Here is a 17,682-nt window from a genome sequence, read left to right as displayed (position 1 = left end):
TAACAACCCCTGCCCGTGACTAGGTAGCATCCTGCAGTAAATGGGAGCTGTGAGTGCGAGGCACTGGGGTACTGGTGTAGTACTGGTTTCGTTGGTTTGGAGCTGATGGCAGGAGGGCTTTTGCCATGGGAAACCTGGCGGTTTGTAAGTTGATATAGACAGGGTGAGGGACTCAAATCCCAGAGCAGCAGCTTCCTTCGTGCTCGGCCTGAAGGGAATTTGCACCCAGCATGGGCTGGCGGCAGGTGAGGGGCACAGGGCCTCCGTAATCCATCCTGAGCTGGAAGCACAGGAACATTGCAGCATGGAGGGAGAAACTGTGCTGCCTGCTCCTTAGCACCAAGTCCTGTAACCTCTCCAACGACACAGCCCCCTCAGAAGGGCCGTGGGGGCTGTGGCAGAGCAGACTGCTCCCTGCTGGCCTTGCCCAGGCGTTCCCTCAGCACCGTGAGGTCCCTGGGGCCGGCCGCAGGCACGGGCAGGCCTGCAGGGTGCTGCGGGGCACCTTTGGGTGCTCTCCAGGGAAAGGCAGGGTTTCGGCCCAGAGCTGAGATGATCCACAGAAAGCACAGGTGCTGGATTGTACCAGGGGTTCTCAGAGCTGCTGATGAAGGAAAAAAAAAATCCTGAAATGCTCAGTGTAGGACAAGGGGGGTGTTTTTTGAGGATTTTTGTTGCTGTTCTCTGGCTACAAAGCAATCTAAAACATAAATGAACCAAACCCTAAACTGCAAAGGACAGGCTGAGGACGGATTTGAGCCTATTTAAATAGCCTAACATGGAGGAAAGGGTGGGTAAGCGGTTGTGCTTTGGCTTTTAGAAGCCGTGAGCTTGAGCAGAGCAGGTGCTGTTTGTGAGCAGGCCTCGCTCCTCCTGCGGCTGGAGCCGTGCTGGCAGCAGCTGCGGTGAATCAGGCCCAGCTCTGGCAAAGCCTGCTCGGGGCTCTCCGAAGGTGAGAGGTAACAGCAGGGCTCTGCTGGGCTCCTCCTGGCTCTGCTGGGCCCTTCTGGCTCAGCCAGGCTCCTCCTGGCAGGCCACAAGCTGCATTAGCCTTAGCCACATCCATCAGCACAGCTCCGTCTGGGACAGGCTTCCTTTGCTTCCCAGCCTTTGTAGAAAGAAACTGCAGAGATCTGGGGGGGATGAACCCCTGCCTCTGGCACAGCTCCACTCAGGCAGCACACGGGGACGCTGCTGTCCCCGACACCTCCGCGGGAGCTGTGGGCACAGAGTGAGTGCAGTGCGAGGAGGGGGCTCGCAGCAGGCAGGTGGGAAGGCAGACGGACAAAGGGGCTGAGCAATCTGTCCAGGAATTGCCCTGGACTGCATCTGCAGGGTGTCTTCGCTCCAACTGCCAGGCCCCGCCATGAGATGAGCGCCAGCAAACTCGTGAGCTCCCCAGAGAAGGAGCTCAAAGAGGGCTCTGGGTGAAAGCCTTGAATAAATATTTGATACGGTCAAAAGAACAGCGTGCTTATAAGCGAACCAAGCAAACAAATCCACTTCTCACGGGGCGTAAGCCCTTCAAGTGTTATGCTCGAGTCCTGTTGGAGCAGTGACCTTGATGTTTGAGATAAGGACAGCTTCAGGAGCTGCTGATGTCGGATTGCCTCAGCCAGCTTTCATGGTGGACTCTGGTCTTTAATAAATCCAAGTATGGATTGTCCCAGCTGTCAGCAGGCCGGGGCAGCTGCCGTATTTGACAGTGTTTGGGTTAGCAGCCCTTCCTTGCAGGCCTCTGCCATATGTGTAAGCAACGTGCACACTGTGTGCTCCCTGCCAAGCAAGCCCCAGAAGGCTCTTGACAGCATGAGGTATTTTTCTTGGGGACAGAAAAAAATAAATACAACTTCTTCAGCGAAGCGATGGAGATAATGACAGCCATCTCGTAATTGGACCAACTGCAAATTATCTGGCTTGAAACCTTGAAATCCGAAAGGTGCCAGGGTTGTTTTTTTTTTGCATGGCAGCAAGTGAAGGCCGTTTATAAAGTCCTGCAAAAACGAGCTTTGTATGAGATGTCACAGACTGCTTTAAAGAATTCTTGCGTTCTGGGGTTGATCTACCCTGCCTTTGTTGGTTCAGGGCAGTATCTGCATGATGGTCCTAAGGAATTGCAAAGATCTGCTTGCTTGTGTAGACCAAACAGCCAGGCAGATTTGAAAGCAAATAAATGCTAATCACCTGACACAGTGTTGTCTTATTTGACCAGATACTGGAGTCTCTGGGCTGCTGCATTAGCAGCCATTGCAAATTTTAACTGGGAAGAAAACGCCACAGGTCTTCAACAGTGATGTCAGCCTCGGAGTTGTTTTAAGATGACGTGAAATGCCCCATCAGAGCGAGGCTCTGAGTGCTGAGAGGAGGGCACTCAGACTCTACTCCTGAGACTTGTTTCTGCACTTCCCGTGTGTATGTAGGGCCTTTTCTAGGTTATAACCCCTTTTTCTCTTTTGTGATTTCAGGACAGCCAGTGTGGGACTGTGATTGATGTCAACATAGAGTGTGCTGTGAAGCTGGTAGGAACCAACTGCATCCTCTACCCTGTCAACAGCAAAGACCTGCAACATATCTGGGTGAGAATGCAGCCAAAATAAATGTTGGAGCCAGAGCTCTGTTGTTTAGAGGGGTGCTGCTGTATTCTAAGCAGTGCGTGCAAGGGAAGCAGCCATATTGTGCAAGATGCATCTGCAGCTTGGTTTTATTTTAGGCGTACTGAAAACATCCTCCCTGCAAGAAGATGCAGTAGCTCCTCTTCTCCCCATCTGCTCTGTGTTTCTGATCACATTGCTGAGATCAAATTGACTTGGAGGGCTAGGTTGTGATTAAATTGGGTGAGAGCTGCTGTGCTGAGATTGGTGCCTGATTGGGGCAGCCCCGTTGTACTGGCACAGTGCTTTCGAGCTGCGATGTCATTACTGGTTAAACAGGCTATAAGAATGCTAAGAGGATTCAAGCTGAAACTGCAGTGTACACGGTTCTCTCACTTGAGTGGGTGGGGGGATTTTCAGATGTTAAGTGGTACAGGTTTTTATCATTATGGCTCCTCTGAGGAAAAAAAGAAAAGATTTGGGAGTGAACAGCAGGAGTATCAGAGCCCCTCTCAAGAAACGTCCTGTGGAAAGGCAGAGGGATACAGGCTTCTGTGCCTGGGATAGAATATTAGGCTCAGTGATTAAAATAAATAACAAATAGTTGTTAAAATTAGCTAATGGCAAGTGCAAGTATGCCCCTCCTTTGCAGAGTAGCTTTTGAACAGAATGGGACACTTGACATAACAAGTTTAAGATCTGAGGAAAAATCCCACAGAGTCAGAGCTTTTTAAATGGAGAATCCAGGCTACGTTCTGACTGTCGAGCCAACTCCTCAATGTATCTTAATTCTAGCTTACAGCAAGGTCTGCAGTTGCTGCCCTAATCCCCCTTTGGGATTGCTATCCAGGCCGTGTTGTGTGAGAATTTCCTTGATGGCTCAAAGTACGAGGGCTGATGTTCATAAGCTTTGTTTTCTGTTTTCTTCGTAGCCCTTCATGTATGGTGACTACATAGCCTATGACTGCTGGCTGGGCAAGGTCTATGATTTGAAGAACCAGGTCATCCTCAAGCTTTCCAATGGAGCCAGGTACTTCTTCCTGATGAATACTCTCCCCCTTAAGTTTTGTGATCCTGATCTATTTTAGGAGAACTAGGAGCAGGCTGGGCTTCCCCTTTGCATACTGTTAATTTATCTGCTTGCTATACCTTCAGATGCAGAGTAAATAACACATTTTCCTCTGCAATCATTGAGGTTCACTGATCACCCTCTGGAAAATGTGTTATCTGAAAGGTGTCATTTTTTTTCAGTGCCAGCAGATCAGTTCTCCAGAACTAAAATATGTTAATACTGCTGCTCTTCTGCCCTGGAAAAATGGCTGGTTCAGACAGATGATGTATTCCAAACCTTTTCTCAGTAGGAGAGCATACCTTCACTGAGATGCAGGGAGGGAAGCTTCTTACCTTTAAACATCTGCAAAAACACGGAAAATTGCAGGCTAGTGCTTTTTATTAAAGCTGAAAAAGCAGCTCAAGATGGAACCAGAGCTGTTAAGGTCAGCATTGCTTTATCATCACTGTTATTTGCAACAGCATTAGGAATGTTGTTTTTTAATGAAGATGTAATCAAAAGTCGTAACTCTAGAGGGAGATTTAACCAGGAACATTGGAACAAATATCTCATTACCTTAATTTATGGCTCTGCAAAGCTGGTAAAATGATTTGAATTTGGTTTCTTGTGCACGTCAGACAGTTACTTGTAAACTAAAACCTTCTGAACTCCTTAGGTTCACTGTTACTGAGGCCTGTCTTGTCCAACAAACTTTGTTACTGATGCAAGGGCATCAGTGGGGGGCCAAGAGGCACATGGGTCAGGCAGCTGGGAAACAACCCATCTGTCTTGCAAATTGAATGTTGACAATTTTAAATATATAAATGAGTTTTAAAAAGCTTGCAGTCAGCTCTGAATCTTTCTCAGAGAACAGTGCAATTGCTATAACAGATTATTGGTGGATGCTTCTGTGATTTTTTTATTATTTTTTAGCTTCTGGTTAATCCAGACTGGATGGCTCTTAAAAACATGTTAAACTGGGAGTGAAAAATAGCTGCACTCCTCTCTCTGTACTGTCTACAGTTACTGGTAGAATTAAAAACCTTGCTTGGTTTCTCTTAGCAGCTCATGCGTAGCTGTGTCAAATGAGGTAACTGTTTGCAGAATCTCTTCCTAATGAATCATTTGAAATCCCACCAGAACTTGCTCTGGAAATGAAGCTATTACTGAAGCAAGCATACCCAAATTGCCTTTAGTTTCCAGTGTCAGTGTGAATAACAAACGGGACGTTTGCAGCAGACAAATCTTGCCCAGTGCCCTGCGTATTACTTAATTTATTTTTTTAACTTGCTGAATGGAGCCTTTTAATACCAGGCAATGTTTTTTATAGCTTGTCCATAGCCAGCTCTGCTCTGGACCATAAAGGCTCAGCAATATGCTGCTGGGCGTATGGACGGAGTTGCTCAGGCAGCAGCTGCTAATTTGGTGCTGTTTGCTTTTGAGGTGGATGGCTCTGGAAGTGAGACCGTGTCTCTTCTGTTTTCCAGGTGTTCTATGAGTACAGAAGATGGAGCCAAGCTGTATGACGTTTGTCCTCACGTCAGTGACTCGGTGAGCTGCTGGTTCTCCTGAGAGTCCTTCTGATCAGCTTTTTGCGTAGGAGGGAGGGCGAGGGCAAAACTGTAGTTGTTCATTAATGTCAAAAATTAAATGATGCATCACAGCTGAGAAACACTTAACTGGATCTTCTCTGGAAGTAAATGTAACAGGATGTAGCTTAAAGGTAATGGTAATGAGCAGGTTTTGAGGAGGCATTACAATTAGTACATCTCCAGCTGCATTCTTTGCAAACAACTTGCATAACGTGCAGTCAGATGGCCGGTGTCAAGGCAGCTCCCTGTCTGCTCATTATATCTGTACGTGCTTGAAAAGGCTCCATTTAATACTTTCAAATTAAATGCTTTCTTCTGGAAAAGGGCGTCTCATTTAAAAGGTGTTCTAGATTGTGTAAAACACTGTTGCTGTTGTAGTCCGTCACATTCCCTGAATGGAGGCCTGCCATCACACTGGCATGTTCCACATCAGGTGATGGGGAAGGTTTTGCTAGCCTGTCAGCTGAAATGTAGGGTTCCCTGTGTGGTGATGGAATCTAGATTACCTCACCTTCAAAGGAACACAAAGCTTGCTTGTCCTTCCAAATAGCATCTCCAGAGCCTCACTGCATTCCCAGCAGCTTTACTGGGAATTGACTGAGAGAATGGCATACAATTGTTAAAAACTACCAACACAGTCGGCCCTTGTCCTTCTCTGCCTTCAAAGCAAAGATCTAAAACTTAATTTCTGTTTGCCTGTTTCTTGAAGAGCAAATGGAATGTTATTTTAATAGGATGTGCTGCTGTGGTTTCTTGTCCTGTACAGAAAAGATGTGGTCTGTTGATAGACATTCTCCAGTATTTTAGTCTCTGCTGCTTTGGGCTGTACAGCATGTTTTGTGCTTGTTAAATCCACGTTGTAGCAGCATCCAACTTTTAGGTACCTGATTTTGAGATCTTTTTTTGGAGTCAGGCTGCCTTTAAAGTGCACGTAGTTTTCTAGAGGCTTGCAGTTTCACCTGAGACATGAGTTGTCTCCAGTATTACTGGATGCTGTGCTCAGAATTGCTGTTGGAAACACGCCTGATTTAGATCTTGTCGCACTGCTCTTATCCCTTCTGACAAATTACAAGACTCCATACATTCTTGCACTCTGTATTCTCTCTACACTAAACTGCTCTGTCCGCCCCCACATTCTGAATCTTTGCCTCTTCAAATCACTGAATATCAGCGGAAAGAGTTCTAGGGAAGTAATTGTTTTGTTTACAGTCCTGTTTTGTTTTCAAAGGGCTGTCACATTAACTAATCCACCTAAGACAGAAGGAATACTCAGAAACTTAATTTGACAAGCAGAGGAGTGAAGGCAGGATCCCTCTGGCTGCCTGAAAGCTGCAGGTGCTTGAACTGGAGCGTGGCAAAGGCAGGGTGCCCCTCCGTAGGATCGGGCCCACCTTGGCTGCCTTGTTACCGAGAACGTTTGTGTGAAATCCATCTCTCTTGTTTCTTGCAAGTACCTTTGCTTCTCCCACACTGAGTCATAATCCCGTATGAATGTGTGATAGAGTAGGTTGCTATAGAAACTGCTAGGTTGATTTTGGGAGGAGAATGAACTTTAAGAGATGGGCAACTTGCAAGCGAGACTTTCTCCTCTCTGATTAGTATCCCTGATCACGGATGAGGGAAGAGAAATGCTGGAATCTTAAAACTCAAGCCCTTTATGTTGTTTTTTCCTCTCTTTCCCCACAGGGTCTTTTCTTTGATGATTCATATGGCTTTTATCCCGGGCAAGTCCTCATCGGGCCTTCTAAAGTCTTTTCCAGTGTGCAGTGGCTCTCGGGTGTGAAGCCCGTTCTCAGCACAAAAAGCAAGTTCAGAGTGGTGGTGGAAGAGGTAAGGATTGACGAGCTGACACACGGCCTCTTTCTGCACAGAACGGGTCCCTGGCTGCTGTTTTGGAGCGGAGTCAGCTTGCCATGGTAACCTTCCCCAAGCAAAAGCGCTGGGGCTCTGTTCTGCAGTGACAGATTTCTTGTTGGGGACTGACGGGACTTCTGAGCAGGGTTTGGCTTTTCCTCCTGAGGGTCCCCACTGGCACCCCGTGAGATGATCCCGTGCCAATACACTTAAAGGCCTGTATGGCTGATGGTTAGGGTAGTGGAAGCAACTTTTCTGTTGAAACTTAATATTGCATGCTGCCCAAAAAGGGAGAAATGTTGCTGACTCCTCGCTGAAAGAGGGAGCAGCTCCAAGTCCATTAGCATGTCTCTGTGACATTGGGCTGCTGATTTGTATGTACTGTAGCTTCCTTCCAAAGTCAGATATCTTTCTTGAAGTTTAAAAACTGTAGGAGCTCTCAGTGTTGCTCTGAGCCACGTTATAGGAGTGCTGCAGTGGCTCCGGACGCACTGAAATGCACGTTAGCCAGCTTAAATAACAAAAGCAGGATTGCTGCTTTCTTGTGCTGAAACTTTCAGATCCTAGACACTGGTGTAAGAAGGCCTCTGAAAAATTAAATGTCTTTGTCTCTTTCTATTGCAGGTGCAGGTGGTAGAACTAAAAGTCACTTGGATCACTAAAAGCTTTTGTCCTGGAGGCACTGACAGTGTGAGCCCTCCCCCCTCTGTGATCAGCCAGGAGAACCTGTCCAGGTGAGGGCAGTTGAAAACCTCTTTTCTGCACAAACTGGGGGTGACAATGCCTGCAGCTGATCAGACACAAAGCTGCTGTTTGCAGTTCTTTTCTGCCTTGTTCTATGCCTGGATTCCAGAGGTTCAATAAAGGTGAAGGAATAACTTCCAAGCGAGTTGAGCAGGCCCTAGAGTTATCACTACAAGGGCTGGCATCCCGCTGTTCTCTCCAAGTGCTTCCCAGCCAACAAGCCCATAGAGGAAAGTGGCGTCTAGCACCTGCTCACTTCTTCCCCTGCCCTTCCATTTGTGCCTGAAGCAGGCTTCACCTTTTAAATGTGTGTGCAGCAGGCAATAAAGGGTCCTGCTCTGGCCACGAGCTGTTGCTGGAGGAGCATCTGGTGCCCTCTGCAGGCTGCAGCTGCAAAGATGAGCTGGACAAAATTCAGACGGAAAAGTCAGATGAGTAATAGCACAATGCAGCACGGTGCTGTCCGCAGCTCCTAGGGAGGCTGGAGGAGGGGAGCTCTCTGATGACAGCAAAAAACAATGCCAGCTATAAAGGTGTCTTGGCAGCTGTTGCTGGGACGGGGAACCAGAGGGAGAGGAGCGACTGGTGTCCCACACAAACCCCTTCTATCCCCACCCGGTCCCTAGTGAGATTCCCCACTCCTTTATAATTGTGTGCCTGGGAAGGATTTGGTGCTGTTTTAGCTTCTGGCACCCCAGAAGAAGCCTCAGTGGCATGAGGGTATGGTCGCAGCTAGGTTCTGTTACTGCTTTTACGCTTGGCTCATGGCTCTTCTCCCGTCCTACCAGGGTAAAGCGTCTGGGGTGCTTTGACCATGCCCAAAGGCAGCTCGGGGAGAGATGCCTCTATGTGTTCCCGGACAAAGTGGAGCCTGCAAAAATTACCTGTGAATGCCCAGAGAGGAACTGCGTCCTGGGTGAAGGATCGGTTGCCAAAAAGGTGAGCTGAGGGCTGGAGGGAGGGAGATGTGACTTCTCAAATCATTGCTGATTGCTGCGGCTTTTAAAGCAGAAATCTTCCTGGCAGTCACGTGGTCCGAAATGCTGCTCCTGGAGCAGTTGTTGTAAAGAGTAATGGCTTGTTGTTGCCAGCAACCAAGTCACCTTGTGCAGCAATTCCACTGCCTGGGCGAGGCATGCAGCTAATGCCCCCGGAGAACATGAACAGGACACTGAACACAGAGGTGTCACCTTGCAGGGGTGAGGCTGTGCTCTGACCGCCCGGGCTTGGGCGCGTGTAATTTTCATTAACATGACCCCAGATTTCTCATGGAGCCGAACTGTTCGGTTAAACCCTTGCTGCGGCGATACAAAGAAGCCTTCCTAGGCCAAATGAGTCAGGTTATGATTTCTGCACCCTGGCTGTAGAGCAGCGGTGTTCCTAGAATAACAGGATATCATCAGCCTTCACGGTGACCTCCCCGCACAGCTGCGTCTGTTACATAGATTAACTGCTGCAGCCTGTTGTGACCTTCCATCACAAAACATTCAGAGCTCGCTTAAAATAGCCTGAAAGAGCCAAACTGCCTTCCTACGGACGAGTCTGATGCTGGTATTTGCTCCTGAGCAGAGCGATGCTGAGATGGCTGCAGCGTGCTGTCGCCAGCATGACTCGCTGGTTTGCAGAATACTCCAGTGTAGGGAAATGTGGGGAGGCCCGTGGGGTGCTGTATCCCTCTGTACAAAGTTACCTCTTCCTAGGTAGCCTGCTGAGTGTGCAAGCATGTTGTCTGACCCAGGTCTGCTTTCTGTAGGTGAGGAGGCTGCTGAAGAAGCAGATAGTGAAGATCATGTCGTGCTCCCCAGAGTCTCAAGGCACCGCTGAAGCCCCTGACAAAGAGTCTGCTCCAGCCGCTGACCAGAAAGCAGAAGACGTTAAGCCTGAATCGAAGTGTGAGCTGGACGACTCTTCCAACAGCACACCGAGTGCAGGGGAGAGAAAGGAGGAGCAGCCTGAAGAAATGGGGAAAGAGAAAGGGGGAGCAGCAGCGCGGCAGCAGCAGCCTCCCTACCTGCTGAAGGACGAGGCATCGTCTGACTACCGGCTTCAGTCCATGGAGCAAGATGCTGATGACGAGGCAGCCGACGACACCGATGACACAAGCTCTGTCACCTCTTCTGCCAGCTCTACCGCCTCGTCCCAGAGCGGCAGTGGCACCGGCCGCAAGAAGAGCATCCCCCTTTCCATCAAGAACCTGAAGCGAAAGCACAAGAAGAAGAAGACCAAGATTTCAAGGGAGTTTAAGCCAGGAGACAGGTGAGTGGGGTTTCCAACCGCAGGTATATGTGCCAGAATCTCCTTTATCAAAGCTCAGCTTTGATATTAACCACCTCCTCAGCTGGGGTGGAGGCTGATGGCATGCCTCGTGTTAGGACACTGCTCTGTAGTCACCAGCAGTGATCGTTCTGTGATAACTGAGCAGTGACCTGTGCGAGATCAGCTTGGTCTCCGTCCAACTCGTGATGAAACTGGGGCCACGTGATTTGACACCGATGCTACTCTATTTCTGCTGTGCCTCGGGGCATCGCCGGGGTATCTGTGCTGCGCTGGGCTCTGTACGCAGAGGAGGAGGCGAATAAAGATCGCACAGCTCAAACGTGACACTAAGTGGCCACCTCGCCGGCAGCTTCTGCAGAGGGACTGAGGACAGATCATGACAGCGTGGACAGCTGGTCTTCATAGAGAGCTGCCTGCAGAGCTCAGGGAGGTCTGTGCTGGCAGGGGTTCGTACTGCAGTGCTCTCTGTTTTATCCTTACCCTGCTCCGTAGAGGTATCTGCGACCTTTGCTACCAGTATGCCTCTAATTATTTTTTTTTTAATGATCAAAACGCACTCCTTGAGAGCCTCAGAAGAATTGATTTCCATAGCTTGGCAGATTGCGTGTATCTGCCCGTTTCTAGAAATAACTACCAGCATTTTCTCCCCTTTCCGAACTTGAGAATGTTTAAACTGTTTTCAGGGGAAGCACAGGCACCTGACAGCTGGCTAGCCTACCTTGCTGGCTTCCCTGGGCTACTTAATTGTATAAAAACTCTGCGTTACGTTATTTCTGATGCAGATATGTGAGAATCCTCCCAGAAAATTGACATTACCAGGATTTAAGAGATCCAGTCGTTTGAAAATGCCTTGAATTTCATTCTCATTTTATTTTAGCTTTGCCTGTATACAAGGAGAGCTCTTTTTTTTTTTTTTTTACTCCTTGCAGGTTCTGGAGAAACTGTGTTTGAAGGTCACAAAGCTCAACAGAGCAGTATTTGTAGAATCACAGAATGGTTTGGGTTGGAAGGGACCTTGAAGTTCCTTTCATTCCAACCCCTCTGCCCATGGGCAGGACACCTCCCACCAGCCCAGGCTGCCCCAGCCCCATCCAGCCTGGCCTTGGGCACCGCCAGGGATGGGGCAGCCACAGCTCCTGGGGCAGCCTGTGCCAGGGCCTCACCACCCTCTGAGTAAAGCTCTGTACAAGTGGTCTTTGCTGCTTTAATATTCCGAGGAAGGTGCTGAGGCCGCCTTTTCCATTGTTTAGTGACCTGCTGCAGCTCCCTGGCCAGCCTGCACTCCTCTGGGTATCTCTTAATGAGGAGGCACAATGATTTTTACTAGTGCCCAGGAGTGAAGGATTGTGGAAAATGAGTTGTGAAGCGGCATAAACAGCTCTGCAGACAGGACTGTGCCGTGTCCCCTGGCCTTTTCCCTCTCCCATCCTCAGCTGTCCATCCCCTACAAGACAAGGGATCCTCCCTTGGCGTGTCACCCACCACACTTGACCTCCTACAGACTTCCCTCTCTGATAAGCTCTGCCGTTGGGTGCTGGCCCTGCCAGAAATTTCGGATTATTTCCACTTCAGAACATTTCACTGCTGACATTCATAAAAACGGGGGTGGGCGAAAACAGCCTATTGTATCCGCTTTATGGTTTGACTTGAACCCAACACAAATGCAGCACTTGTGTTGTCTGCAAGGCCTGGCCAGCCAAATAAAGGCTGTATTTAAGTTCAGCATGGGGCTGAAAAGACAAGTTGTGTGGAGCCAGGCAGAACGGAGCTGCAGGCTATCTGGACAGGCTTTTCTAAAGAACCTTCCACCACATTCATGTTTGCTATAGCACGGAATAAATTCTGACTGTCACGCTTCACAGAGGAGTACCAGCATGCAGCCTTGTTGCCTGCTTGGGGTTTGGTTTGGACCCGCAGACAAATTCATGGATACGTTTGAGCTACCAGGAAGGAGACTTTTAGCAAAACGTCCTTTTGCTTTACGCATGTTCAATGTGTTGCCTCTCTTCCTTTCTGGACGGGCTGAGATGGAAGCTGCTCTCTTTTTCCTTTCCAGTCCTAGGCTCCTCCAAGCTGCCAGGCTGCTAGGAGGTGTTTCAGTGGAGAAGATGTTCAGTTTGAGTATTTCCAGCTACTGCCTTACCTCAACCAGCTGTAGAAAGTGGGTGCTAGTAGTCACGCTAATTTATTCCACTAGCAATAAAATAAGCTCAGCTCCCTGGAAAGTAAATCCTCGTGCAATACAGACTTGTATATGTTGTAACATCTGCAGTGTAACGTGCAGTGACTGAGAACCTGTCAAAACCAAGCCTGCTGTGTAGCTCTTTTCCCTGGGACCAAGCCTCCTTCCCAGCCTGGTGACTTATCCTTGTGGTGCTGCGAAATGCCGAGATCCATCTTGACTCCTGCTGTCAGCTTCTGGTGGGTTTCGTGCGTGTTCCTTCTGGTAACTCCTCGGCTTTGTGTTCCAGGGTTGCTGTGGAAGTGGTGACCACGATGACTTCGGCTGACGTGATGTGGCAGGATGGCACCGTGGAGACGAACATTCGCTCCAATGAGCTGATTCCCGTCCATCATCTGGACAACAATGAGTTCTGCCCTGGGGATTTTGTGGTGGACAAAAGAGGTATTGAGTGTCAAAGACACGCTCTCGGGGAGCAAACATGCTCTTAATTACAAAGTGTTTCTCAATCTGGATCTTCTAACGTACATTTTAGCCCTTTTTACAGTAGCTGTTAGTAGTACTCGTGTGAGGTAGGCACAAGAGCCTTACAGGGGACAGAGCGACTGAGGTGACTTTACCTGAATGGCAGCAGAGAACCATTATTTAAACTCCAAGGCTGAACTGTGACAGGCAGGATGTGAAAGGAGTAAATGCCAAGGAAGAATGCAAAGAATCCAAAACCAGGGCTCTCAGTGTTTCTGTAGAGCAGGATGGCCTGCCTTCTCCTTGAGAGTGCAAATGGCTCTGAGCTCTGTCCCAGAATGAGGGGAGGGACAAAAAAAACTCATCTCCTGCTGCGTCCCTTGAAGGACCTGCATGTCATGACCCTCTATTTTCCTTAGTGTTTTGGCAACCCAGAGGCATTTGCATTCACTAAACCGATTGGAGATGCTAGTGGGGGCCACAGTACAAGTTCAAGGTGACTGGGAGATTTACTGCTTTAGGCCATGATATTGATGTCATGGCATCTGGCTCTTAGCTGGCTTCTGTAGTCGACCCTCAGCAGTGGGGAGCACAAGGTCTTCTCAGAGGCTGGGAAGATGAAAAGCTGGTTGTCAAAAAAAAAAAAAAAAAAAAAGAGTTGTGTGCCCATTTTTAATGAGCAATAGTCTGGCCAGTCTCGTGGGTTAAACCAGTTTTGTGGAAACTGAAGATAGCCATCAGCTCCAGTCCTCCTGTCCCAGTTTGGGATCTGCATTCCCGTGTCATGCATACCCTCCAGCAGAGTCCGGGCTCCCTACAGTTCTGCTAAGCGTGCTGAGAGGTGGATCCTGTCAGCCACATAAACCTGAATGGTGTCTGGATAACAGCCCAGGCCCAGAGATGTGGTCCAGGCCCAGCTTTTTTCTGTAGGATACGCGGTGCAGGCATATGCACATGTATGCCTTCGTCCTGCCTGCTTTTCATGTTTGTTGTCCTGTGCGTTTTTCCAGAGGAGCAAAACTGTTGTGGGTGGCGCAGTTTCAGATGAGCTTGGCAGCCAGGGCTGCTTCCAGGGAGCTCTCGGCTGTCCTGTCCAGGAACGCAGACACTCTGTCATCGTGGAAGTGGCTTGGAGGGCAGAGCACGAAGGGGATGGCTCGCTTTCTTGTTTTCTCTTTATAATAGAGCTCAAAAGGGGTCCCGAAGTGAATATGTTCACCCTGTTTGATGCAACATCACCTCGCTTTACCACCATTCCATGCCCTATTAAAATCTATCTCCTTAGCTGAGTGTAGTTTCAACTGTGTAGGAAGAATTGTTTTTCCTCATGCCATTCACAAAGGGAAGGTTTCAGCTAGAAGCTCGGGAGCTTGACAGCCTCAGGCACGTGTGAAGGCTGTGCTCCTTACTTAACCTGTCTATTTTTTCCCCTGCCATTGTGACCAAAAGCTCAGAGCTCCCAGGACCCCGGTGTGTACGGCGTCGTGCAGTCTGGTGACCATATCGGCCGTACCTGCGTGGTGAAGTGGTTCAAGCTGAAATCCAGCGGGGACGACGTGGAGGTAAGTGCAGCAGCCAGTGCCTGCTGAGGCCAGCTGAGGGAAAGCAGCCACAAAACAGCACGAGGTTCGCACAGGTAAACCTGGAAGTCAGCTCTGCGGTGGAGTTTGTCCTTGAGGATGGGAACAGTCATGTGCTTGTGGGCCTGGGAGACTTCAGCCAGAAGTGGTGACACTGCACATTTGTTAGATGCCTGCATAACAGCAAAGAACAAGCAAAGTGTTCTCATCCCATGATCGATACCAGGCTCTGGCATGGATGGAAATGTTTGTAGTCACAGGCAGTTGGTTTCTTGAGTTCACTGTAAGAATTTTTCCCTACTGTGTCTTTACTGGTTGATGGAGAATCCATGTGTTATTATCCTGCTTTTTGGGGAGCTTATAGGAACACAATTTCACAGACTATTGTGGGCAGCAGCCTAGTGGAAGATGTGTGGTTCAAGTCTCCCCTCTCAAATCTGCTGCAGGGCCTTCTGCCTTGGGACAGGGGCTGCGTCGTTGTAAGTGAGCAGGGCCCTGTATGTCTAGAAACAGAACAGCATTGTCTGGGGCTGTGTTCTGCTTTACTGCTCATTATTTGTGACTTCCTAGCACTTCTCCAAGACAAATAGAATGAAAGATGTTTCCCATCAGTCGATAAGCTCTTTGCCAGACATTTCCAGTTGCCTTCAAATTGTTTCTAAAGCAAATGCCATCCTTTGGGCCCCACGGGGCTGCTTTGGGAAATCTGGCTGTTCATTCTTGCACGTCTTGTCATCTCAGTGGCATGGAACCCGAAGCAAAGGTGAGGGAACCTGAAGAGATGAGAGGGAGGCCATCAGTTTCCTTTCATTATTGTTCCTTGGTTGGTGCAGTACAGGCTGAGATGAGGAGTTGAACAAACCACAGCAGTTCCTTCCTGCAGCCTGTTAGAGAGCTGAAAATGGACGAGCTGTGATGAGGAGGACCCTAGGTGTTGAAGGCGTGCTGGGAGGGGCGGTGCAGCATCCTGGGGCTGACCTGTTTGCCTTCTGTCTCCGATGCAGCTGATCGGGGAGGAGGAGGACGTGAGTGTGTACGACATTGCTGACCACCCAGACTTTCGCTTCCGCACTACTGACATTGTGATTCGCATCGGCAACTCGGACGGAGCCACAGCTAAGGAAGATGAGGTGGGTTCTCAGCACCATTACATGGCCATGTTGTCACCAGGTGTTAGTCTGGGGACACTTGAAAGAGTCAGTGGGAGAGCTGTGGCTTTAGACCCCACATGGGCGTCCTAAACTGCCTAGCTTGCTGGTTTTGTATTATAGTATCCTCTGCTGTCATGAGTGCCATATCACATCTCCAGGTCTGGTGGAGATGTAACCTTGAAATCCTTTGACCGTGGTGACAGAGACTGTAACGCAGCCAGAACACGTGTTGAGACAAGAATCAAGCATTTGCCTGATGGTTTCTAATCAGGCTTAAGGATTGCTTAGGATTTGAGCAACCTCTAATATGACAATATTCTGTGGATTCCTGAGCCAAGAGTGAAGGTGCATTTGTCATGCAACCAATTTAATTTGGCCACAGAAGATCGGGGTTCTGGTTTTCATCTGTTTTATCGCATACATGTTAATTTTGATCGAGTCAATTGATCTCCTGGGAAGGAAGGGGAAGCAATTTATTCTGTAGAGAATAACAGTTGGACCTGATGATCTTAATGATGATCTTAGAAGCCTTTTCCAACCTAAGTGATTCCATGAATACGCAGTTTGCTAGGAAAGAGGTTTCCTTATTCTGCCTGGAAGATCTCCAGCTGTTGAGACATCGTTCTCAAAAAGGGTTAAAAGGTGTGGGATGGCTCCTCTTGCGGTTCTGGTTTCAGCAGCTTGAAACATATCCGTGCTTGCTCGGCTGACCCAGATAACCTTCCAGTGCAAGATGCCACTTAACATGCACCCTCTGTGCCAGCCGTGCTGCAGGTCTGCTCCTGCTCCCTGGGAAAGCCGCCGTGAGCCCCTCCTGCTGGGTGGCTCCTGCAACCCACTAGAGGGCAGCCTGCTCCAGGGGACCGTCGGGTCCCTTCCTGGCAGGTACCCCTGGTGCTGCCCCTGGGGAAAGCCACAGCTCTGAGCCTGGTGAAAAATTCAGGAATTCTGCTGCCAGACCAGCCCTTTGGGGGCCCTCCACCATGGGGAGGGGTTTTCCACATCTCCATGGTAGTGTTATGGGGTTTTTCCTGGAAACCCTACACATAGGATTCTTCTCCCCCTCTCCATGGGACCCCAGGACTCCTGTCCCTTCTGCTGCAGCCAGCTCTCTGGCTAAGCTGCAAGCATTTTCTAGGAGGGTGCAGGTTTGGAGGTCTCCAGCATGGGGCACAGCTCTTTCTCCAGAGCTTCCTGCTCTGCACTGAACAGCCTGGGGAAGAAAAGAGGCTGACAAACTGCTCTTGTGTCCACAGCCTTCGGTGGGACAGGTGGCTCGCGTGGATGTCAGCAGCAAGGTGGAAGTGGTGTGGGCTGATAACTCCAAGACTATCATTCTGCCTCAGGTGAGGTCCTGTTCCTAACGTGTGATCTCTAATTCTTAGCTGAGTGACGAGTTTTAAATGCCAGCTGCAAAGAGGTTTGCTCTGTAAGGGAATCTTGCTCTGTTTATTGCCTTCCCATATGAAAGGGTGGCTTCACACCTCTATTAGCACACAAAAATTGTTGCTTTTTTTTTTTTAGGAGGACTGAGCAGCTAATTGGTCACTGCTAATTCTCAATCTAGAGAGCCTTATGCTGCCAGGAAAGTACAGGCAGGCTGCTGGTTCCTTACGCACTGCATGCTCGCAGCTCTGACCACAGCCTTCCTGCAGCACCTGCAGCTTTGCAGACGGGGGATGCAGAGCGAAGTGATCACCAGTTTTGACTTGAGCCCAGCTTAACCATGTTGCCCAACTGCTGAAAAGCTGTTGCTGCTTCTGTCTCGCTTGTGAAACGGCACTGTAGTGTTTTATTTGGTTTCAGAAGCTCCCCCAGAAGCTGGATGAGAGCCCCAAGTTGTGACCTTAGCTAACCTAGGAATCGGACCCGAATCTCCTCCCAAGGCAGGGAGGGGAAGGAGCTGAGTGCAAGCTTTAAAACAGAGATAGAACCACGCTGCTAATCCACTTAACCCCATGCATTTCTCTTCTGCATTGTTCTATTTTAATTTTTTTTTGTTGGACTGTCTTGTAATCGTATTCACGACTACATACAGCTCTGTCCCGTGGCTCTCCTCCTTGTTGCTTCAAATTAGCGCAGACACCCCAAAGATAAGAGCAGCCCAGCTTCTGTAAGCTCCCATCTCCGTCAGCGTGGCAGCGAGCGCCCTTGCCTCTGCTGCAGAGATGCATCTGCTCGATCAAGATCTCTTT

At 49.1% G+C, this 17,682-nt stretch overlaps 1 protein-coding gene across 1 annotated transcript in view; it reads left to right on the top strand.

The window, feature by feature from the left end:
* The window catches only part of UBE2O (ubiquitin conjugating enzyme E2 O), a 59,419-nt gene that overhangs the window by 31,472 nt on the left and 10,265 nt on the right, over nucleotides 1-17,682 (top strand). The window contains exons 3-13 of the mRNA XM_084492137.1: nucleotides 2,466-2,576; nucleotides 3,524-3,621; nucleotides 5,130-5,193; nucleotides 6,921-7,064; nucleotides 7,713-7,822; nucleotides 8,621-8,771; nucleotides 9,586-10,088; nucleotides 12,581-12,735; nucleotides 14,206-14,318; nucleotides 15,341-15,466; nucleotides 16,744-16,833. Coding sequence (XP_084348263.1) covers nucleotides 2,466-2,576; nucleotides 3,524-3,621; nucleotides 5,130-5,193; nucleotides 6,921-7,064; nucleotides 7,713-7,822; nucleotides 8,621-8,771; nucleotides 9,586-10,088; nucleotides 12,581-12,735; nucleotides 14,206-14,318; nucleotides 15,341-15,466; nucleotides 16,744-16,833 — 1,665 coding nt within the window. The remainder of the gene's footprint in view (nucleotides 1-2,465; nucleotides 2,577-3,523; nucleotides 3,622-5,129; nucleotides 5,194-6,920; nucleotides 7,065-7,712; nucleotides 7,823-8,620; nucleotides 8,772-9,585; nucleotides 10,089-12,580; nucleotides 12,736-14,205; nucleotides 14,319-15,340; nucleotides 15,467-16,743; nucleotides 16,834-17,682) is intronic.

This window comes from Aythya ferina (genome assembly GCF_964211825.1).
Source record: "Aythya ferina genome assembly, chromosome: 18".
NCBI classification, from domain to species: domain Eukaryota; kingdom Metazoa; phylum Chordata; class Aves; order Anseriformes; family Anatidae; genus Aythya; species Aythya ferina.
Note: the sequence above shows the minus strand (reverse complement) of the source record. Positions and strands in the feature narration are given on the sequence as shown.